Source organism: Triplophysa dalaica, chromosome 12, assembly GCF_015846415.1.
Source record: "Triplophysa dalaica isolate WHDGS20190420 chromosome 12, ASM1584641v1, whole genome shotgun sequence".
Classification (NCBI taxonomy): Eukaryota; Metazoa; Chordata; class Actinopteri; order Cypriniformes; family Nemacheilidae; genus Triplophysa; species Triplophysa dalaica.
In genome coordinates, this window is record NC_079553.1 from 17,589,956 (window position 1) to 17,614,269 (window position 24,314).

The 24,314-nt window shown below is 39.4% G+C and overlaps 1 protein-coding gene and 1 long non-coding RNA gene across 4 annotated transcripts; one reads left to right on the forward strand and one right to left on the reverse strand.

Moving 5' to 3' along the window:
- The first annotated feature begins 343 nt into the window (after positions 1–343).
- On the forward strand, positions 344–24,213 carry scap (SREBF chaperone). Its single transcript, XM_056762456.1, has 23 exons — positions 344–489; positions 3,446–3,646; positions 5,911–6,031; positions 6,305–6,462; positions 6,566–6,774; positions 6,871–6,976; positions 10,782–10,954; positions 11,369–11,495; positions 12,446–12,558; positions 13,758–13,852; positions 13,946–14,044; positions 14,137–14,349; positions 14,908–15,275; positions 15,375–15,521; positions 18,874–19,075; positions 19,161–19,276; positions 19,364–19,865; positions 20,205–20,290; positions 20,391–20,473; positions 20,754–20,920; positions 21,131–21,211; positions 21,287–21,493; positions 21,581–24,213. The coding sequence occupies exons 2-23, from the start codon at positions 3,525–3,527 to the stop codon at positions 21,824–21,826; spliced, it is 3,741 nt and encodes a 1,246-aa protein (XP_056618434.1). The 5' UTR covers positions 344–489; positions 3,446–3,524; the 3' UTR covers positions 21,827–24,213.
- On the reverse strand, positions 3,558–7,805 carry LOC130432886 (uncharacterized). Of its 3 annotated transcripts, none has more exons than XR_008908499.1 (6): positions 7,390–7,805; positions 6,877–7,024; positions 6,600–6,767; positions 6,299–6,424; positions 5,900–6,023; positions 3,558–3,691 (listed from the first exon to the last, which is right to left on the reverse strand). It is a non-coding gene; the product is annotated as an uncharacterized LOC130432886 (long non-coding RNA). The 3 variants fall into 3 exon arrangements; XR_008908501.1 differs by having other exon boundaries at positions 6,540–6,767; XR_008908500.1 differs by lacking the exon at positions 3,558–3,691 and adding an exon at positions 3,704–5,155 and having other exon boundaries at positions 5,915–6,023.
- Positions 24,214–24,314: the final 101 nt, after the last annotated feature.

A 24,314-nucleotide genomic window follows, 5' to 3' on the forward strand; every position in this document is an offset into this window, starting at 1 on the left:
TACCAAAGATCGGAGGGAACTCCTGCTCGTTGTGCCTAAGTTTTTTCGCAAGTGACAACACGTACTGACTCTGTAATACCACTAACCACTAATACATATAATGTAACAATATATGGTATAAAGAAATTGTTTAAATATTTCCATGTTGCCATTCTTGTCAATCTCAGTGACGGCTTGTTCAAGAGAAGTTCTGCAAGTTTAAGACGAGTTGAAGATAAGAATACTTATCTTCATAAGAATAATTATCTTCACAGCACACAGCATTGTCATTTCTCTACGTGTCCTATAGAGGACGCCGTGTGACGAGTGTTTGGTTCAGATCTGCTTGAGGTTGAAGTTGAGGGGTCATGTTGGATAGTGGCTGTGGCTTACAGAAGCTGACATGATGCAGGCAGAACAGTAGAGAACTGCCACCTGACTGCTGGACATTGAATGCTGTTTCATCATTAAACCAAGCTCCGGAAGAGGAAGACAAAACCCGATAACAGGGTAAGCGATGATTAAAGTGCTGTTGTGTACGTTATACTCATATGCTTAATTCATTCAATTCGAGCATTTTAGAAGCATCGCAGGGCCCCCGGTGCTCAGTGTTACTCTTCATAAGTGATCAATAAACAATCTGTCAAATCGCTGTTTGGACACGTGTGTATCTTCTCGCCACAATAAGACTGTAAAATGGTTTATTTTGTATTGGGTTATTCCCTTTAGTGCCTGTCTTTAACGCTAGCCTCGTGTAGGAAAAGCATCAGCAAGTGCTTAACACATGAAATGTGCTAATGCTAAAGTGTTAGCTTCTCGGCTAAAGTTAATACCATGTTCATCTCCAGGAAATCAAAATAAATAATCGATGTATGTGTGTTTTAGAACGGTTATAAGGCCATTATGTGATGAATTATACAGCGCACGTCGCGAGAGAACTGAGTTGACATGGCTGCAAAACTTGCTGTATTTAAAGTAACGTTAACTGTTATGATCAATATATGTTTGTATGTAGCTTTGTTGGACTGATCCGCTGGTTTCCAACAGTCCATTTGCTGTCAGATTACATGGGTCCAAATAACAACAGAGAAAACGGGGCATTTCTTAGGTCTGTGCACCTGCTCGTAAGATTGTACATATGTCCTGTATGATATGAGCTGGATTGTGTACTACTAACAAAAACGTGCCGTGTATTTTTAGACCTTAAAGGACTACGTAAGACTGTGCACCTTGGTCACTGTACCACGGTTTTGCTGTCATATTGTTTAGTAATAGTGTGAAGCTGTTTTAACAGCACTGCTGTATGACTTTTTGTTGTTTGAGTGCAAACGAATTTGACTGATGCAAATTCACTTTAAACATGACAAGGTTTCTAAACCATTAAAGGATGATAACATTGAAGTGCTTATTCTTGATGTAAATAAAGTAAAACATGGTAACTTTGTTATAGTTTTACTGTGTTTTGATATTTTGACCCAAATCTTTGAACAAATTTGAGGAATCACTTGTCCATATCTCAGCTCATGCTCCTGCGGCTTTAAATCAACATGCATTGTGAGCAGTGCTAGACAAATTGACACTACTAATTAATGTTGCTGTAAACTTTGCAGATACAAATTAAATAAAAAGTCACAATTGCATTATTTTTTACCTGGCTATTATGTACAATAAGATTTTTTTATTTCACTGACTAGTCTGAGTTGTAATATGGTCTGGATGGGTGTGTACAAAGCAATAACTGGCCACTACAGTCGTGCAAGGGGTCTGACTTGCATATCAGCATTATTACTATATTGTGTCACTAGACTGCCAAATAACACAAAATTAGTACAAACCGGTTATTCTGTTCAAGCACAGCTGCACATTTTGACCAGCCTGTGCCTGCATAATCCCACAAGAATTTAAAGTCTTTTTTTTGTCATTGCCCCATTTTTGTGCTGCAGCATTTGGGTTTGTTCTGCATTTGAATAGTGTCTGTGGACTTGCTGTTCTCTTGTACGCCAGTCAGACTTGGCATTAGAGTGAGCGAGTATGAGAATGCTGGAGAGAGATTGCATCAGGCTTTTTTATTGAAGCCGTTGAGAATATTTGTTTTAGCAAGTCATAAATTAATGCATTGTCATGATTAAGATTTTTTTTGCACCTGACACTTATGAAAATATGTTGCAAACAAATTCCTTTTTTCATTTTGCCCCAAGGGTTGTGAAAATGTTGCCGTAACACGTTTTTTGGTCCTGAAATGACAGATACAGATTTATCACCACCATGCTTGCAGTCAAGTAAAACTCATCTTTTATTTTTACTCAAGTGCATCACGCAGTGAATAAACATTCACCATCAGACTTCTTAGATATTGTGTGTGCACAAAATCTGGTCTATTCATACCGAGTGTGGTAACAGGTAAAATATACAATTTTTAAATAAAAAATATAGGAGGCTACACCACAACTACAAAACAACAATAAAAATGCATAGCAATGATAATCAAAAACACTCACAGACTGTGTTTTCAGCTGATAAACAATAAGACATTGATAGAAAATGCATTTGGTGGGTTTGCAGAAAGCTTAAAATAAATACTTTATGATCTGTTGGTGTGGATGATAATACAGTAATAACAGTATAGTTATGTTAAGTGAGAGTTGCATTTCATTAATTCAGCATAGCATCATTCTTGTAATTACTGATAATAGGAACTTGTATCGCTGTTTTGAAATTAAATAAGTGCTTGGATCTTAAAATAAAAACTAAACATTGTCGACATCATTTATGTAACCTATGTTGTGATATTCAGCGCAAGATGATGTAAGACTTCATTTGCTCAGCTTTAGTTAAATGAGGTTGCCTTCTGTGTTTGGTACATCGTAGTTTCCTTATTTCAATCTTTTGTTTTTATGAAACCTCTTGCATCATGTCGTAATGCAAGTTTCTGGCCATCGTGGGCTTATGACTACTCCTCTTTGTTGGGCTGTGTGGGTCATCTTGTTTATGGAATATTTACAGAAATGGGTTGGCTGTAGCCGCTTAGGAGGTAAATTCCCTGGAGCTTCGGTCCGTAGTGGCAGTCATTGACAAAAAGGGTTCTTTGTAAGCCGCAGGCCACCAGTACACCTAATAACCCTTGAACCGCCTGGTTCACATGTGTAAAAGTCTAGAGTCCACTCTTCTGAGCATTGGGTTAACATGAGCAGGTTTTGCGCTGAGGGGAGCTTTGTGTCACCAAACCTTGTTTGTTGGTTTGTTACATTGTGTCCTCTATCACCATAACATTCTCAGAGAGAGAGGACCAACATTTATTTGTGCATTAATAGCAAAAATAGCTTTGGGATTTTAACATGTCTTGAATTTCCAGGCTTTCTGAGGAATACTATTTAATTGACAGAAGGGATGACAGTACCCGAATCTTCAGAAAGTGTAACTAGATTGGGGCAGTACTTACAATTGTGTATATGCTGTGTTTGCTCAGATCCCTGGATGCCCGCCGGTGCCCTCGCCCTGGCCGCACAAGCAGACCCAATGGCCATCAGCTGACCCCTCCCCCCAGGATGACGGTGAGAGACCGGCTTCGGCAGAACATCTCGGCCGCCTTTTACCGGCACGGCCTGCTATGTGCCTCCTACCCGGTGCCCATCATTCTCTTCACCTCTGCCAGCATTCTCACCTGCTGGTAAGTCTCCAGTCAACTTTCAGCATGATACTCTCATTGTTGACCCTACAGGAAAAAACACATCATTATAAGGAAAATGATGCATCACGGTTAAACAGTATTGCGTTGCAGCTTTCAAAATCTGTTATTTAAAACATTGTACACAAAAGTTTAGATTTTTAAACAACACAAAATATTTGAAACCGTAGTAAACATGAACAGTATGTCAGGTTAATTTAGTGCTTCACAAACATTTTGAATGCATGGGACCCCTTTCTAGTCTTCTTGTACATGCATTTCAAGTAATTAAACTTGGATGCATACAAACATATATATAAATAAATTAAATGCAGATGAGCAAGCAACTAATTAAGCATAAACAAAATATAGCACAGAACCTGATGGATTCCTGGACAAAACAGCTCATACCTTTGGAACGGTATAACATAAACTTTTAGTGGTTTTAAAACCGCGACTTTTCCAAACCCCTGTACACCTTGAAACCGTTATTCAGCCAATGCGTCGTGATGACTTAAGATGTCCGTCCCGGTCTCCATTCAGCTTTTTGAATTTAAATAAAGGTGAGAAAATCATGTTTTAATGTACGTCTGTGGGTCAAAGATGGCTTTTTGAATTACTATATAAGGACATTTTCAATCTTGAATCTGAAAGGGTGAGAGAAGCCAGCATAGGAATAAAGTTGGCTGGCAGTGGGTTGCTCTTCACAGTTCTCATTGGAGGGTGAGATTAGTCATGAAGTTCTCATGCCAGTAGAGCCGCATGCGAAACAAACTCAGCAGAGCACTGAGAAAAATAGCTTGAAAAATCTGTCAGCAAAATGTGAATGAAATCTCTGATGCTTCAGCTAAAGGTCAAAATAAAGAAAATAGTGTGAGAATGTTTCTGCAAGAACAAGCCAGTGTCTCAAGCCTCCTGGAAGAACAAAACTATCCTTTGTCAAGGGACCCTTAATTACTCAAATTCAAGACATGAAATTGCAACAGTGTTTTCCTTTACATTGTGGATTTCCATTGCGCATTATTCCATGTAGACTAATCAGTTTGAACCATCAGTCTTTCAATGCATTCATCTATGTATGTACAATATGGTTTATAATAGGGCTATTATACGATGAGCAGATAGGAAGCAGGATCAGGAAATATCATAAACTGGATTTAAATATGTTTGACCAACAGCAAAATCTTCAATAAAAATGACTGATTTCTAGAGTGTGGAAAACAAGATCTGTAAAAGTTTAGAAATGAGCTAAACATAAGACCGGACAATCTTTAGTTGTCTTTAGTTTCCCTGTTAACTAAATCAGCCTGTGTTCATCTCTGTGCTTCACCCAATAAAGTCATTCAGGCCTTGATGAACTGAAAGCAGAGAAGAGTAACAGATGTTCCTTTTGTGAGAAACAGGCTGTCAGATGTCCATCTGGAGGGTATTGATTTCTTGGTGACTCTTTGTTTCAGGGACATGCTAAACGATATGTTTTTATAACCACCCTGTAGTCAGTCCCCAGATGACCTGTATAAATAAACAATCGAGGGTCATCAAGGAAACACGTAACCGACAGATATTTAAACAGAAAGTTCACCCAAAAAAGACAATTCTGTCATCATTTACTCACCCTCAGATTGTTCCCAACCTGTATACATTTCTTTGTTCTGCTGAACACAAAGGAAGATATTTGGAAGGATGTTTGTAAACAAACAGATCTCATTCCCCATTTACTGCCAAAGTAGGGAAAATGAGTACTATGGGATTCAATCGGGGGCTTTTAGCACTACAAAGAAATGTATACAGTTTTGGAACAATCTGAGGGTGAGTAAATGATGACAGAAGCTTCATTTTTGGTTGGAGTATCCCTTTAACATTTAAATAGGCTAAATAACTAGAATCTTTAGCCAATCGGAATGGCCCGGGTCCAGTATGGTAGAGTTCAGGTCCAGTTTACAAAACTATTGGGTCATTGCTGTCTTCTTACTAAATATTGTTGAAGTTGAAGTTTGCACCTCATTTAAAACATCTGTGCTCATCCCAGTTCTACTGTATTTACTGTACTTTTACATGACTGTGAGATGCTGTAAAACTGTCTGACAAAAATGTTGAAATGACATATTTCCCCCTCCCCACCCTCTCCTTTCAAATATAAGTTTTGTATGGGCTCTTTGATAGGGAAAGCCTGTCAACTGTTCACTTGACATTCAGGATGAAATGCAGATTAATAATTACGTTAATAATGATGAATGATTTGTCATCTGTAATCACTTTTTTTTAAGTTACCCTCTGCTGAAACTGCCCCTGCCTGGAACAGGACCGGTGGAGTTCACCACCGGAGTACGAGATTACTCTGTCCCGTCCCATGAGCCTCAGGGTGACCTGTCGGAGCGCCCTGATTGGGTAAGAAAGAAGGCGTGTTTGTTGCACAGTGTGTGTTCGACCTTTGAACAGAATTATACTTATAGTATAATGTAATATTATAGAGTAATATACAATTATAGATAATTGATGAAAGATAATTGAATAGAATCATTTTTGGGTGAACTATCTCTTTAAGGTTGTGGTTTATGCTCAAATTTGAATATAATAATGTTAGGGAACTACTCGGAGACTGTAGAGCTCTAGTTCCCTTTTATGAGCCTATTAAGTCCAAAAATGTTGCACTACTTGCAGTATCGGGGTCCTCCGGTGGCGTACATCCAGCAGGTGTTGGTCAAGGCAGCCGTCTCACCATGGGACAACAGTCTGGTTCCTGTGGACGTCTTCCGCTCTCCCCTTGGTCGTGTTTTCAGTCTTTTGGAAGAGATTAGAAACCATGTTTACTCTGACAGGTCTGAGATTTCTATTGATTTTGACAGTTCTTTCATCACACTTTGTTACGGAACATTTCACAAATCTTGTTCTTTACTTCCTGATTTTCTTCATCTCTCACAGAAGTTTGGAGGCGCTGTGCTTGCAGGTGACAGACCTGTTGCCGGGGTTACGGCGCATGCAGGCGGTCCTTCCAGAGCACGGCTGCCTGCTGGTATCCCCTGGCAACTATTGGCAGAATCGGCGCGACTTGTTTGATTCAGATCCAGACCTCCAAAAGACAGTTCACCAGCACGAACCCAAAGGCCTTCACACGTCAGCCACCCTGAGAGGTGATGAAGCACATTGAATTTTTCCCAGCATTAAAAGTGACCTGCTGTTGTTTGAGGGACTTTATTCTTATCCCAATTATCCTGTGTATGTTTCAGACTTACTCTTTGGTGTCCCAGGAAAGCAGACGGGTGTGAGTCTGTACAGTAGGAAGCGAGTGGTCACATACACAATCACGATTGCACTAAGCACTTATGACGCAAGGTCAGCCTCACCGGTGTTTCTAAATAATGAGAGATCCTCTGACCCTTTCTATGAAAATAAAATCGAGTAATAACTTTGGTTTAGATTAGTGCTGTCAAATGGATTAATCGGTTGAAAAATATGTATTTGTGCTTATAATAATATATGCATGTGCCGTGTTTTTATTTATTTATAAATGCAAACATGTTCATGTGTATATATTACAAATATTGAAATAAATGTATATTAATTTATAATTAAATATCATTTACATTTTGTATACATTTAAATGTGTATTACTCGTATTTCTGAAATATGTACATTTGTGTACTTAAATATACAAATAAATATTCACCCCTGCACACATATATTATAATATAACATATACGTAATATATAATATTTTATCAACGCAAATATTTATTTTGGACTTACCAGCGCTAGTTCCAATATTCTTACACCCTGTCTACACCTGAAGAAACGCAAATTGAAAAAACACAATTTGGTGCTTTTCCACTATTGCGCCGATTGTTCTCGTTGCTTAATCATTCCACTTTGTGCCGATCCATTGGCTTACCCCCATGTGCTTGATAAGTGCAAATGCCTGTGACCAGTTTTGTAAATACTGTCGCTGTATAATCTTCCCTGTGGGAAGTGCAGAACGCGTAAATTTGTTGACTAAACTGATGCAATCGCCAAATGTTGTTAGCACATAGCTTGCTAGCTACACAGCACATTTGCATCCACACAAAACGCAACACATGGACGTGAAACACACTCGCGACCAGGCATTTGTTTTGTGTAATAGCACGGTAGCTTACCTAGCACGGTAGCTTACCTAGCACGGTAGCTTACCTAGCATGGTAACTTACCTAGCATGGTAACTACACATACTGATAACAAGTCTACTCAACGACTGAACTGCTCAACAAATATGTGGATTATGTGCATGAACTAAGGAATCTGCAACTTTTCTGACCATAAAACATTTATTTTGGTTCGGAAGGCATCGTTTACAATCATTACATACCAGTATTGGGTGTATCAAGTTACTAAGTAATTAGTGACTGTAATTTAATTACTTTTCCCTTGAAAAAATAAAGTAAAGGATAACTTCTTATTAATGCCTTAATGTATAATTCTCACATTTGTAATACTTTGGTCAGTTAATAATGCTACTTTATGTAGTTTTATACTGTATTATTTATTTGAATGAATTGAAAGAGCCGTTTCATGTCTATCCTTGAAGCATGTAACTTATCAAGGTTGATATAAGATATAGAAAGTAATAAGTAATTAAATACTTTTTTGAGAGAGTCAATTTTATAGTTATATAATTACACTGTTGAACACTGTACAGAACACTGTAATTAGTAACTAGTAATTCATTACTTTTTCAGAGTAACTTGCCCAACACTGCTAATAACAAATAAGCTCAAAGTTACAGGACAGTAAGAAAATAATTATACAAAAGACTACATTATACTAGCAGGATGCTAGGTCTCCGTCTGTTTTGCAACCTGTTCCCTCTTTCAGCTTGCGCCACGGAGTGTAAGCCCATACGATTTTTATTCGCGTACTTGTGTCCGATCACTCTTGTCTAATTTTTTTCGCTCCCTCCAAAAATACTCTCTTTGGTTTCTTTGCTGTCTCTGCATGCAGTTTTGAGACTTGCATATTAGATTGTTTCGTCTTATAGTTAGCTGTTGGCTAACTTCACCCAGGCTTAGGGATGTGGCGGTGATGAAATTTTCCCACTGGTTCATCGACGTGTAAAAACACCGGTAGTATCAGTGACACCTGGGGTGAAGGGTTTGCTGTAAAGTTGTGTAAAGTTTCCCAGCGTTTTCTATCCGTGACGGGAGAGATCCCCTATTTCTTTTTACATTCTAAGCAGGTGTTATTTACATTTATTCATTTGGTAGATGCGACTTACAAGTAGGAGAGCATGTAAACATTTTGTCAACACGCTAAACAGTACCCTTAGTTTACAAGGCCATGCTACTAGGAGGATTAAAGCTGGAGTAAGAAAAGGAGAGAATGAAAAAGTTAATGGTTAGTCAAATAAATGCGGAAGGTGTACTTCATACAAACGTTAGAAATACACAAGAAGGAAGCATCGTGTTTAAATAAGTTTCACTCTTTAGCCTTTGCTTTAGGATTCCTAAATAACTTTTCAGTGTGTAAGTTAACGTTAGGCTCCATTAACGTATAGTATCTGTTCCCAACATACATTGTCTTCATCAGGGTCAGAAATCAACAGAGGCTTTGGAAATAATGGCAACTGTCCTCCAAGTTCAAGATAAAAGAGGAAAACAGTCCCTTCAAATTAATAAACCAGCTACGACAGTCGCAATCCAAATAAGATTAGATGAAAATGAAAGAATGTGGATGAGAGCTTTTTTGCTCTGATACAGCTTTGAACATTACAGCCAATCAAGTTCATGGTAGGAATATACTGGCCAATCAGAGACATTTAAATTATTTACCGGTGAAGAAGAGTTGTGCTGAAGTGCTCAAGGCTCACAAAGTTTATCATAACCAACCGCGTACAGATTCGATGTAAGAAAGGGATTCATTAGAGTAGTCAGACTCTTTACTGTAAAACTTGAAGCCATTGAGTGTTTTAGTGATGTTGGATGTTCTCTGTTTGTTTTCTATTTTTCTATTTCCCGTTTAAATAACTGATTTTATGTTCCTTAGAGAATCAAAACAGCAGTACAATAATTCATAAACGCTTCTCAGCTTGTTTTGTAGAGTCTAAAATTCTGTGTGTATTCGAAAGTAAATATTCTGAAAGTAATAATGGAGATTACAACATCAGGGGCACTAATCAGCATAAAAGATTTCGTTTTATTCTGGGAATGAGTATGTTGTATCAGATAAATGATGCTCTGATCCACATCAATTTAAAGACACCTCTGGTGTTGCTTTGTTTCATGTTTAAATTAAACAAGTTATCAGGGTTAAACTATGTGTTCAACATTTTCATAATTACACTTTATAAATTATTTAATCTACATGCATTTAGAATGACATTAATCTCATTACGTTGTGTGGGTTACACACACATTTTTTCTCATGGTCTATGGATCCCATGAAGTAGGCACTGAAGCACTATTTGGTCACCCCGTATATAAAACTCTAGCTCCGCCAGTGATGACAGTACTTACATATTCTACTAGGCTGCAAGTTTGACAGAAAGGCCTCTGCCATCGGCACTTCAGTCAGCACTTCACTCTTCTCACGTGATGACTAAAATGTAAATCCGCCTGCTGATCTTTGCTGTGACACTTGTTCCGCTTATGCTGAATGATGCAGCCGCGTTCAGACGCGTAGCTGTAGTTTGGGCTTTAACTAAACTAAGTGATTTATTACTATAAAAATTAAAAATGACGGTGGGGGTCGGTGCCCAAGCGATGAAATCGGTTGGTGGGCGGACACCGTCTATAACCAGGACACCGACTATCGCAACAAGCCTTCCCAGGCTACGAGTAAAATATGCAATGTATGTCGTAAAGCAGGATACACTCTTCTCCAGGCAGGGTATGGGGGGCTGTTTGTACTGACCCGAACACCAAAGTAACAGTGTGTGGTTTTAGCCACCGGATGCGACACGACAAACCCATTAAGAATAAGGAATTCGTCGCGCCGCTCGAGTCTGGTGTACATAGGGTGTTACAGTTTTTTTAAGTTGTTATTTTTTGAAAATGAGATTCAGATGTTGTCATTCCATGAAAGTAACTAAATAATATTGCATGAAATTAACTAAATAATATTGTTATTTAAAGAACTGTTCATTTGTATCTGTGCGTGTGGTTGAGCAGGTTTGTAGCCAGCCTCAGAGTGCGTCTGAAACAGCTTCATCCTTCAGCAAACTGCAGCCTGCGTGAAGATCACATGGTACACGTCCATTTCAAAGAAGAGATCGGCATCGCTGAGCTCATCCCTCTAGTTACCACTTACATCATCCTCTTCGCTTATATCTACTTTTCCACGCGTAAGCAACATCTGCACTTTCCCTCTCTAGAGTCTTATATTGAGCCAAAGAAGAATATGTAGCTTTTTATTGCTTTGTCTGTTTACTCCTTTCCTGGACTTGATTTGTATTGTCCTTTTATTAATGTTTGGCGATATTATGACACGGTGTGTACATTGGTCATGTTGCCAAGTGCCCTGTGAACATAGCGTTGGCAGCAGAAAGCTTTGGATTAATAAGGCTGTTCACTTTCTGACTGAGCTTTCTACAGGCGTGTTAGAGTCCGGATTATCCTCAGAACAGAATGTCATCATGAACAAATCATTTCTATCCTATGTTTTTCTTGAAAGTTTATGCACATGCTTTTTTAGGATCGTTCTTATAAAATCCTCTTGGGAAAAAAACTTTCTTTTGTTTGTCCCTCTCACTTTACAGGAAAGATTGATATGGTGAAGTCCAAATGGGGCTTGGCACTAGCTGCCGTGGTCACTGTTCTCAGCTCTTTGCTAATGTCCGTGGGACTCTGCACCTTATTTGGCTTGACGCCTACGCTCAATGGAGGGTATGAGATCATCCAATACACACCTTCATATACTGATATCATGAAAATCCTCTCACATTATCAGGCAGCTAAGCAACCGAGAATCGAAACTCATATCCGTGACATTTTGTGGTGTTATCAGCGGAATCAAAATGCCACGATTGATTTAGGAGGCAGGTTGATGTGTAACTGATCGGCAGTATTAATGGCAACATACTGAGTTAGAGGAACATCTTTGGTAGGAGTGGGCAGGGATGTCTCTCCGTTAGCCTATAAGCTTGCGTGTATGGACTTAAAGTCACAGTGGTGTGAGCTCAGGCTGTCCAAACAAATTCAGGCTGTGTTCACCAGGTCATCCTACAGTCAACACATGCACAATATCTGGGCCAAGGCACAGCAGGCTTACAGAAGGTCAAGTCCTCGGCGTATATTTTATTAATAATGCACTAGCCTGTTTAGTTTCTCTCTGACCAACCTATCCACACTTTAAAGTTCACCCAAAAGTGAAGACCCATATGTCATTCCAAACCTGTATGACTTGCTTTCTTTTGCAGAACACAAAGTAAGATATTTTGAAAAATGTGGGTAACCAAAAAAACATTGACCTCCATTGACTTCCATTGAATTGACACAAAACCACTGAAACCGTTCCAAAAATATCTTCTTTTGTATTACACAAAAGAAAAAGTCATTTACATGTTTGGAACTACATGAGGGGAATAAATCATGACAGAATTTTAATTTCCGGTTGAACTATCCCTTTAAGTTCCATTCAGTACAGTTTAAGGTATTTTTTTTACACATGAACCTTTTATATCACGATATTCAAATGCTTGTTTTTGTTCCTGTTTCTCAACCCAAGGTCATGGGTTCAATTGTCAGGATACACAGGAATTATTCAAAAGTTTATGACTTTCTATGTTGCTTTACGTAAATGTAAATGTAATATTTTATCTGCTTCTGTCTTACAGTGAGATCTTTCCGTATCTAGTGGTGGTCATCGGTTTGGAGAATGTCCTGGTTCTCACGAAGTCTGTTGTGTCAACTCCTGTTGACCTTGAAGTCAAGCTGCGCATTGCTCAAGGTCAGAGATCTTCCAAACTGGCACGACGTGTGCTATGGTGTTTTGTGGCCATAGTATGTGGTACGGACCAGTACCGAACCGTGAAGTTTGAGCCTTGCCCCTCTGCACACGCGCAACCCAAGCCCCCTCTCAAACCCACACTTAACATTATTTTACCTTACTGTGCTTTCCTATGGAAGTGTGCATACATCATTATACCGTCACACCACACTTACCACATTTTACGTTTACAATACTACTCCAGACTTGAAAAGCGACAAGCCAAACAGCACAGCAAGACAGTTATCACCAAAATAACATGCAATAAAAATCCTTATTACACATATGCATTATGATCAGCGTGCCGTGTGTATGTGCTCTTCAACAGAATAATGGACCGGGTTACACACACACACACACACACATGACCGACACTGCCTCCCAGTCCGTTCATAAAACCAACACAGACTAACGTAAACAATACCAGTTTAAAAGCAACACCTCTCATGAGGGCACTCTCAGCAAGAAAACCTACAATAGCAGACACTAAACAGAGATTCACCAGCGTATATATACTGTGATTATAATAAATCTTTATATTAAACTAGTAACGTTACAGTTTAACGTATGGAACTGACCGTAGTAAATTGACCACTTATCTGATAAAATGTCAGGGTTATGCAGAATAACAGCAAATATATGTTAAATTTGAGACTGACCAGTTAAAATCCAAATTGAGAATTTAACTGAAATGAACTCTTTCCCCGCCACCCTTTTTAAAAAAATGTTGAAAGATCACATCATCAACCAGAATGAATTGAGGCACGGCAGCCTAATAAATCATAAATAACTTACAATTGGATGATCAAATTACTTTATAACAAATTCTTCCTCCTTTATCAGGTTTATATATGTTTCCGTGACTTGATGACAAAGTTAGTGTTTTGCATTTAAAATTTACGTTTTAAAATTATGTTCACATATCTAATAGGGGAAATCGTCCGACTTTTATAAAAAATAATATTTTAAAGTTTTTTAATATTATTTTTTACGATAGTTTAGGTCATCAAAGAGGGCCCTGAGGGTTCGCTACTGGTATAGACCATTGTTTGTGTAGACTCTATAGTTAATTTAATGCCAAAAAATTGATTTTTTTTGTGTATCTGGATGTCAAAAGATAATAAATAATCATATTTATTTAACTTTTTTTGTCCTTTAAGGTCTAAGCAATGAGAGCTGGTCCATCATGAAGAATATGGCTACTGAACTAGGCATCATCGTCATTGGATACTTTACATTAGTACCAGCAATTCAGGTGAAATTCTTTAGAAAAACTAAATAAATATACTTTTGTCTCTTTTGAAGACTTCACTATTCCTTCTATTTCCTTGTGTGATTATGTGTGTAGGAGTTCTGTCTGTTCGCTGTGGTTGGTCTGGTTTCTGATTTCTTCCTTCAGATGTTTTTCTTCACCACCGTGCTGTCTATTGACATCCGCCGGATGGAGGTGAGAGTCACCCACGCAGTGATCACTCTAGAAGATGTTTTTGTAATTAAATGAGAAACATTGAATATCTTGTTCTGATTGTTTCACAACAGTTAGCAGATCTGAACCGGCGACTCCCGGCTGAAGCTGGAATGCCTCCGCCTAAACCAGGCCCTTTACGTCCACGAGAGACTCCCCCACCACCCCGGCCCTCACCCCATACAATCACCCTTCAGGCTCCAGCCTTCCGTAACCTCCGTCTGCCTAAAAGGCTCCGGGTGGTGTACTTCTTAGCCCGTACTCGCCTGGCACAGAGAATCATCATGGTAAAGGTTATCACTTTAAAGCTGAAGTGTGCCATTTCTGCGGTACTAACAACACCAAGCAGAATTGGGCTTTCCGTGAAAATGTCAACGTTACATACATTTTATGTTCTATAAAGAGCCATCCCTTTTCATTTAATGGGGTATTATTGCTTCAAGATTGTGCATTTTATTTCACAGAACTCCTACCAAGTTTGTCGTCTCCCAAAAACCGCATCCTTTTTTCATCACATCCGTATTTATTTCCCTTTTTTTAAATATATATTTTTTTCATAGACTGATATATAATAGACAGTTGGTTCAATATATTCGCAATGCATTCTCTGAGCATTTTTATGAAATGTCCATAACAAAAATGTCACAACCATAACATTGGAATTGCCCAATTGCAAAAGTAGTGTTTGTTTCCAAACAGTATCCTCTTATATTAAAACATATCTTGCCTAACAAACACATTGTTTGCATTTCTGTTTAATGGTGCAGAAAGTTTACACACCATATTCAAGACATTGAGATATTTGTTATAAAATCTGAACAGACAGCATTTTTGTTGTTTCATAGGTGGGCACTGTAATCTGGATTGGGATCCTGGTTTACACCGACCCTGCTGGTTTGAGTACATTTCTTGCTGCTCAGGTGTCAGAACAAAGTCCTCTTGGGGAGGCGGGGCTTTCTCCTCACCTGGACGTAATACCTCCGGTATTTCCCGGTGGAGATCCAACCAGCACTCTGAGCGTGCTCCCTGCCCCTGAGCCCACCCCAATACCTGAGAACCAATCCCAGGGTCACCGCCCTTCCAGTCCGGGAGCTCCCCCTGTGTCAAGTCCCCAGATCACATGGGGCCCTGATGACGAGGAGCTGTGGAGGCGACTTTCTTTCCGGCACTGGCCGTCTCTCTTTAGCTATTACAATATCACTCTTGCTAAGAGGTACTATATTCTCTTTTAAATGTTAAATTATTGATGAACTCATAATCTTTTCAACTCTAAAAGGATTTACGTTGGTATGCCCCTCTCTGATGCCCACAGGTATATCAGCATTCTGCCAGTCATCCCTGTTACACTGCATCTCAGCCAACAAGAGGCCATAGACACTCGCCATCCTCAAGATACACATCACGCTCCTCCCCCCAGCATCAAGACCACTGATCTGCAAACAGACCTCACGCTTTACAAGTCAGTATCTTTTTGTTTAGGTGTTATACAAATGCTTTGACCAAAAATGCTCAGATATGGGTCGCAAGAAGGCTTGTTAGCCTAAAGATAGCAAGTACAAATCTAATTTCAAAAGACCTTAGCAACACCCTAGCAGCCACTCAGAATACCCTGGCAACCATCAAGAACATTCTAACATTTTCTTCTAGTCGTATCTTGGAACAACACAAAAACAAATTCCACAGTCGTATCTTAATTAAAAACGATTATTTTCTTAAAGGACAAGTCATATGAATACCCTGCTTTTTATGTGTTTAAGTGCTATAATCGGGTCCCCGGTGCATCTAGCAACCCAGAAAATGTGAAAAATAAGAACGAAGTAAGTTTGTTTTGGTGTGCCTTGGTGTGCAAGCATGTGAGAAATCGAGCCGTTCAGATTTCGCTCCGGTTGTGATGTCTAAAGCGTTTAAGTGGAAATCCATCAGAAACCATAAGTAAAATACTGCTTGTTTGAGCGAATCACTTCAAGGCCGAGTGCTTTTTCATCCTGGGACAGTACAAACAGGATTAGCTTCGAAGTTGTTCCTCAAGAGGGATCGAGACTGGGTGAATGATTCAAAACTGCCGTATATGTGCAAGTAATGTTTATCAAAAGGTCTAAATTGACGTACAGGTAGCGTATATATAGAAGATAACGTTGGCATATGATAGCTAAGGGAGCTAAGTCAGTCAGGGGCAAAATAGAACATTCAATGCCCTTGTTGGAGTTACAGTCAATGCCCTTGTTGTTGCCCTCAGATGGACACTTGGAGTTACAGTAGCTGTATGAATGTTAATACATTATGTGCGTTAATATGTTTAGCTGCGGCAAGCTGTTTGTTTTGCTAATGTACAGGGGCGAACACTGCAGGTCAGTTTCGTATAAAACGTTTCAAATCATTCGTTCTTAGGCTGAAAAATCATTCACAGCTTACTAGGTTATGCTCTCACGTTGTGTGTGTAACGTTATAACTTGTCAACGACAAGTGCTTAAATCCACGTTATTCCGCTGTGATCTGCAGGTGCGCAATCCGTGGATTTTAGGCAAGCATACATGCACAACGTGAGCGCTGTTTACTGTGACCGATTTTTTTAGTCTCCGGACAAATGATTTTAGACGTTTAAAATGAAACTTACCACAGTGGAGTTCAGGAAACATAATTTAGCTAAGCCACGGCAGTCCTGCATGTGTGCTGTGTTGACACGCAGGACGGAAGGGGGTGGGGCGGGGTGAGCTGTAACTCATTATCATTTAAAGAGACATGCACCAAAAACGGGTTGCTGTGAGCAGAGCTGTTTTTGACGAGGCAAGAAGGGTTTTGTTTACACAGCCATTGAGTGTTTTTAATCAAAATATTTTCCAGACATTTCATGAAGACCATAATAAATCATACCAACTTGTTGAAAGTGGTCGTCTGAGGAAACCTTCACAACTCCTCCACAGTTTGCGAATTTCACCAGAGGGCTTTGAGGAAGATCTGAAAGGATTTTCTTTTTTGTTTATTTTCTCTACCTTGTTCTTTATATAAAACAGACAGCATTCACTCGTTCATTGTGTAGCTGAAGTTGCTCAGTAACTTTTCTCGGAAAGTCTCTATCAGTGCTTCCCTTTGTGGTCTCTCTGTGTACAAATGTTGAGAGCTTTCATACCACAAGGCTGAAATATTCTCCTAAACAATGGGACTTTCAAGTTCATTCATACAGTATGTTGAAAAAAGCTGACACTGATTAACTAAGAGATCTCGATCGTATCTCATACCACCAATGGCTCATACCAGCATGTCCAATGATGTTACTGAGGAGATAAACAATAGCATCTCTCACACACAAACATAAACACAGTGTTCAAGGTCGCTGTTCCAAGGTCTCACGGGCTTATCTATAAGGCCGTTGTGGTTGAGATATAAATCAGAGAGATGTGGGTCAGTTCACTTTAAAGGCTTTTTCTCAGTAATGCTTCCATTGGGCCCCAGCTAGATGTTCTTTGTTCTTTCATACTTGAACCCTGGTCACGGTTTGTGTGCTCTGTGTAAGATTAAACTACAGTGTGTGGAGGTGTTTAAACGTCATGCTGACTATTGAGTCGCCTTCAAGTTTGCAGATGTGAGTAAACTGGAATTTCAAGAAATACTTTATGAAGTTACACATGCTCACATGTAGATTTGATATTAATTGTCCCATTCACAAGAGACTAGAACAAAGCTAGGGCTATAAAAGTACATTAATTTGAGACAAATTTGAATTTTTATTGATAATTGTTAAAGAATTGACAACATTCAAGGTCTATTTGAAACTTCTAACTAACACAAACTAACAATACGTCCTATTTTGAAGTTTCTCAGCATGTATTGAACGTTGTTAATGTAACTTAATGACAATACAATTATTAACTAATACATTAGTTCATGATGCAGTATTCTTAACAGTTGCAACGTTTGATTCTATTCATTGTTAGTTTGTAAGCTAATGCATTATCTAAGGTTAACAAAACAACCTTATTGTAAGTTGTTACCGAATTACAATTAAAAAGGAATTGAGAAAGCTAAACCCTTTAAAGGTCAGATTTTAAATCAGTAATAGCACAAAAAACATGAAAAGATTAAATAGATGGTTTCAACAGCAACAACATAAACAAACGTAATGTGGTCCAGACTTAACTTCCGGTGTAGACCTCCACAAAGAATCAAAAACTGTTAAGTAGTTTTAATATGATTAAATACAATTAATATGCAATAAAATAATAGTAATTATATTAACTATAAAATACTTTTTTTATATTTTATAACCAAACACAGTCCCGAATTTAACTTCGGCCAGTCGCTCTGATGCGACTCCTCTGATCTTGACACAGATCACTGCTAAGGCAAAAAAAGATTAAACAGACGTCATGTTCTATAATATCACAATAGCTCTACAATACTTTAATATATATATATATATTGTGATTGGTGCTGTCAAACGATTAATGCCGATTAATCACATGCAGAATTAAAGTCTCTGTGCGCTGTGCATATTCTTTTTTTATTTATAAACACATACATATAGTAATTAATAACAGTTGTATATAATTTCAATTTTCGATAAATATAATTAATAAATAAATATTTCCTAAAATATATTTGTGTATGTTTTTGTGTTTATGAATACAAAATTAATATGCACAGTGCAGACATTATGTAAACACAAACTTTTACTCTGGATGCGATTAATCGTGGTTAAGCGTTTGACAGACCTAATTGTGATGTGTTATTAAAATATATCGTTATACCCTAAATACTTTATTCTGTATCTGTAGACTGATCATGTATAACATCACTGGTTATTATGTGTGCAGGGTGGCGGCTCTTGGACTTTTTGCTGGCGTGGTGTTGGTCCTTCTGCTTTTCTGTCTGTATCGAGTGCTCTGTCCTCGAAACTACGGGCAGAACGGGGTGTCCCACGGCCGGCGTCGCCGTGGGGATCTGCCCTGCGATGAATACGGTTACTCCCCGCCGATCAGTGAAATCTCTCCTTTGCTGCTGAGAGGTCACAGCATGGTAAGGGTCCTGCTGAAATTTTCCATTATTGCTGCTCAGAAATGCGCTCTGATGTATATAAAGTAACTTTGATACCTCTTCACAGGATATTGAGTGTCTGGCCAGTGATGGCATGCTGCTGGCCAGCTGTTGTCTGGCGGGACAGATCCGTGTGTGGGACGCGCAGACGGGAGACTGTCTTACTGTTATCCCTGACAAAGGGTAAGAAATGCTGACCTTCATCCGTTGCACCTCTTACGTTATCATAATTATGCTCTTATGGCTGTATGTGGTGTTTTTTTGTGTTAGTCTGCGCAGGAGTAGCAGCAGTGGTTGCTGGGAACATCGAGATGGCTGGGAACACATAAACGCTTGTGAGCCTGATGGCCTCCTGGGGGCGGATTTCCGGGAGGTAGGGGGTGGGACGATGGGAGGTTCAGATGTAGATATTTTCCCAATAAGGAGGAGGATCACTCCCGCACGCCCTGCGCTTTTTGGGGACCAGCCAGACCTTACCCCGCTAATTGACACCAACTTCATGAACTTGCCCCCTTCTCAGACCGCGAGCAGCTCCGCCTTTGACTTCGGAGGATTGGTGGAGAAGGCGTACCAAGAGCACGAGACCTTGCCCCCACTGGTCTTTCCCCCTTCTCCTCCACCGTCACAACAAAGGCGACGTAGCCTGGGGGACCAGCCTGTCCCGCCACCAGATCTTTCCCCGCAGAGCAGTGTTGACTGGGACAGCTCGGTTTGGGCCATGGAGCTGAGGGGTAACCTTATTGCCACGGGTCGGAGCAGCGGCAAACTTGAGGTGAGCGATTCTTTGTTTACACCTGATCCAAAGTAGTGAAAATTTCATGAGATTCATCCACTTTCAACAATTTTCAGAGATGAAAATGCCTGTGTGCACACATCACATTTTTTCTTTAGCTGTATCAACATGCAGGGATGCATGTCAGAGGGTACTGTATGTACTATTGAATTAAGAGACCCTCCTACTCAAATCCAGATCGATAAGATGCATTTTACTTGCAAGTGTAAACGATCTGCCAGTTAAAAGCAGAGCTTGAGATGATGAGGCCTTTTAAAGTAACAACATTTTGAGGTATCCATTTCGTTAACCCGCCCTCTCTCTTTCTGTCCTCATCAGCTGTGGGATGCAGTAGAGGGAACATTAAGATGCTGTAATGAAGATGGTGTATCGGGTATCAGTGCATTAGCTTTTCTTAACAACAGGTGCATTTCACAGACTCAACAGCACACACCTCAGACCACATCAGTCTCACTCCTGACCATTAAACCCTGTTCTCCTGCTAACTGTGTCTTTCTCTGTTAGAATTGTGGCAGCCCGTTTGAATGGCTCTTTGGATTTCTTCACCGTGGAGATCAACAAACCTCTTGGCTTGCTGCAGTATCGGGGTGAGTTGGGAAAAAGTGAACTATGTTGAAGTCTGCAGAGGAATGTACCAGTAGGCGGGGATTGGTACCTTTTAATTTGGTTAAATGTAGACTCATGATGTAAACAAATTCCAGTAACATTCAAATATTTTCCTGTCAAACATGATTTGAAAGTTGAAACTGAAAGGTATCTTCAGAAATGTTTAGTTTTATAGATCTATTATGAACTTTTGTGCATCAATGCAGAATAGTCCAAGAAAGTCCATCCGTGCATAAGTGATGCTAATTTTGTTTGCATTAGGTCCACCAGGCCGGGGGAGTCTTCCACCCTCGCCCTGTTATAGCAGTGAAGATGTGATCAGCTGTCAGCTGACGCGCTCGGTGCAGTGTGCCCACCAGAAACCCATCACTGTGCTCAAAGCTGCTGCGGGGAGGGTGGTCACCGGCAGCCAGGACCATACAGTCAGGGTAAAGGACACAACACAAACACATATCAAGTGAAAACAATGCCCACATCGAATATGCACACTTTTGGGGATTTTCTGCTCTGATTTGGGGGTTTTTAAATTTTTATTTGTAGCATTATAGCCTTAGCACAACCCAGAATAGCCTTTCTCCAAAGTTTACAATAGCCTCATTCTATGGTTTGATGTTTATTCTGTCCTCTTTGCTTTAAAGGTGTACCGTTTAGAGGACTCTTGCTGTTTGTTTACCCTGCAGGGTCACTCGGGTGGCATTACTGCCATCTACATAGACCAGGTAAGAATCACAACCACGCGTAAATCGTATATATTGACAGTATTTTAATAGCACTCCTCCTGTGTTGTGTCGTAGACAATGGTTTTAGCTAGCGGGGGCCAAGACGGAGCGATCTGCGTTTGGGATGTCTTAACGGGCAGTCGCGTGAGCCATGTCTATGGTCACCGCGGTGATGTCACCTCGCTGGTTTGCACGACTTCCTGCATCATAAGCAGTGGTTTGGATGACCTCATTTGCATTTGGGACCGTAGCACAGGCATAAAGCTGTACTCTATACAACAGGTGCGTGAATATTATAAGACACTTTAACTAGTACTTCATTGTGTGGTGGTCTCTATACTAACCTCTTCCAGTCCCTCTCTGTTTCAGGAGGTGGGATGCGGGGCCAGTCTAGGGGTGATCTCCGAAAGCTTACTTGTGACGGGAGGTCAAGGATGTGTGTCGTTCTGGGACCTGAATTACGGGGACCTTCTGCAGACCGTGTACTTGGGCCAGAGCAGCGAGGGCCAGAGCGTAAGGCAGCTCTTGGTTCTGGACAATGCCGCTATAGTCTGCGACTTCGGTAGTGAGCTCAGTCTGGTCTACGTACCCTCTGTTCTGGAGAAGCTGGATTGAAATACACACCTGCCCGAAAACCTCTTGGCCGGTGGAACAGCACTCATCCTTTAACTTGCATCGCAGGAGGTTCATTGTAGACATTTTTGATGTTGTCTTACCACTGGCCTTCAAGGAGGGAGGAGTTACTGTTAGGTCTTGATCTGTTCTTCTGGAGCATTCTGGACCTATAGGTAGTACACGACTCCATCGTACAGTACTGTCTGTAAAATTTCATTTTACATGAAGGTAGCATTACAGCTGCTGACCGTGAGAGGTGACTCACTTGGCCTGCCTTAAGATGTCCATTTGTGTGCGTGCGTGTGTGTGTTTGTAGGTTGAATGAAGAGGAGGAAAGAGAACAAAAGGACAAGGCTTTTTTTCTTAGTGAAAGAATATGAGTTTGTCTTGGTGTTCGTTTAAAGGAGTTTAATGGTTTTGTGAGTGTGGTTGTGTGTGTGATGTCAGAGATGCTTTGTCAAATAGCAGATGTTTGGAGTGGGAGGTTGTCAGTTTTAATGTTGAAATCAATTATTTATTAGTAAAAAATTCTAACAGTTTGTATGAAACTTGGCTGATAGATAAGCTAAAATGGATATATTAAGTTTTAATATGCAAGTAAACCTGACTAATTTAAACCTTAATATTATAGTCAGCAGCTGTAAAAACATGTCAACCTGTTTTCCGGGAGTATTTTTGTATTTCAGCCATCAGTACAAATGTCTCCGACTCAATTAAATCTTAATGCAACAAATTATGTTGAATATTAACACCCTTAATGGATAAATGGGAGAAAGGGCTGCCTTTTAAAGTTTATTATTTTTACGGTCTTGAATTTTCTGTTTGTTTTAGAACTATGAGCAGTTTACAGGCGTCACTGAGATTATGTTGAGCTTTAGTTGTTACTGTATGTTTTGAAATGATAAAATGCTAGTCAATCAAATCAAGCCCTGAGGATCCCATTGAAATACACACATTTGGTCCGGGCTATGTTTAATATAGCCATAATAACCAATTTGTATAACTTTATTTGCCTGATGTGCTGAGACGCAACAAATCCAGACGTTTGTCCTGAAAAGAACTGAAATTCGATTAAATATTAAAGCACACCTAGATAATACAAAACACTTGTAAAGATTGTTGGATTGTTTATTTTACTCGAGAGTGATGTATACGTGTGCATTCCATTGAAATGTTTAAAAATTTGGGCTTAAGGGGTTGTAAAAGTGGACTATACCAGAACGTCCCTTTAAATGTAATTGTCTTTGGGTGGTTGGTATTGCACCTTAAAATGAATTATAACATGATGCTTTAATTAACGGTTTATGGATTACTGTTTTAATAAATCGGGTTATATTTATATCCCCGTATATAAAGGTACTATAGTGCTGGAGGACTGGATACTGCAATTTGGGCCAAGATTTTTTTAATCAGGATTTTTGATCGATTTGGACAACCAACAAAAAGATTTCACAGCTGTAACTGAACAGAAATCATGTGCATTTCTATTAATAAGTCTGATAATAAATGTTGTAAGTCCTTTTTTATTCATGTTTTAGCAATGTATTATTAAATGATAAGAGGTCTGGTGCTTTATTAGTACCCCTTTAAACTGAATTCTTCAAACCATGTGCTAGCTTAGACAAATGTTTTTAAATATGTTTTGTTTTTTAACACCCCTCATCTCTCTCAATTGATTTGGGATTACTGTGTACATGGCTGAACTTTACCGTCCAATTATCAAAAACAAAATATGTATAATGAGACCAGTTGGTAAGACCGCTCTAATCATATTGAAAACAGGAATAGCAAAAATCTAAAATTGTTAAGTGAAAATGTTTTTCCTCTTATCACAAGCACCATATAAAACACACATGGATAGCCCAAGAATACTATTTATGTGACATTTTTAGCATCTTGCTTTAGTGCATCAGAAACCCTGTGCTTACAGAGAACTGCTTGAAGATTTATAATTATTTTCAAGACAAACATAATTTCCTTGTAGGGTTGCTGTCACATACATTGGCAGCCATTATATTGGGAGGAGTGATAAATTGTATTAAATTTACTGCTGTCTCGCCCTTCCCCTAAACTGATGTGATGTGTGCAGTGTTGATGTAGAACACTGCTCTCGTCTCGCTGTATCTTAAGATGACTGCTGCTGATGTAGGGATGTTTTGTGTGATGAAATGCCTGAATGTTGCACTGTTTTTTCAGATAGGGAGGGGGCAGAGAGATTTTGGGTGTAAATATTGTTCCATGACCTTTTTGGGCCTGCTCTGCCCTCTTTGTTCGAATACACTACACTGTGTAACCAGACTGGAGGATATAACTAATGCTCTGTTCTATTTTTAACACCGGAAAAAAAACTTTGTACTAATTTGCAAATAAAATGCTTTAATACCTTGTCTAATTTGGTTTTCATTCTTTGATGCAGATTAAATGTCTGGCATTTTTTACCTACAATTATCATTAAACTTGGACAGTAGGCATGTAACGGTATTCTCAT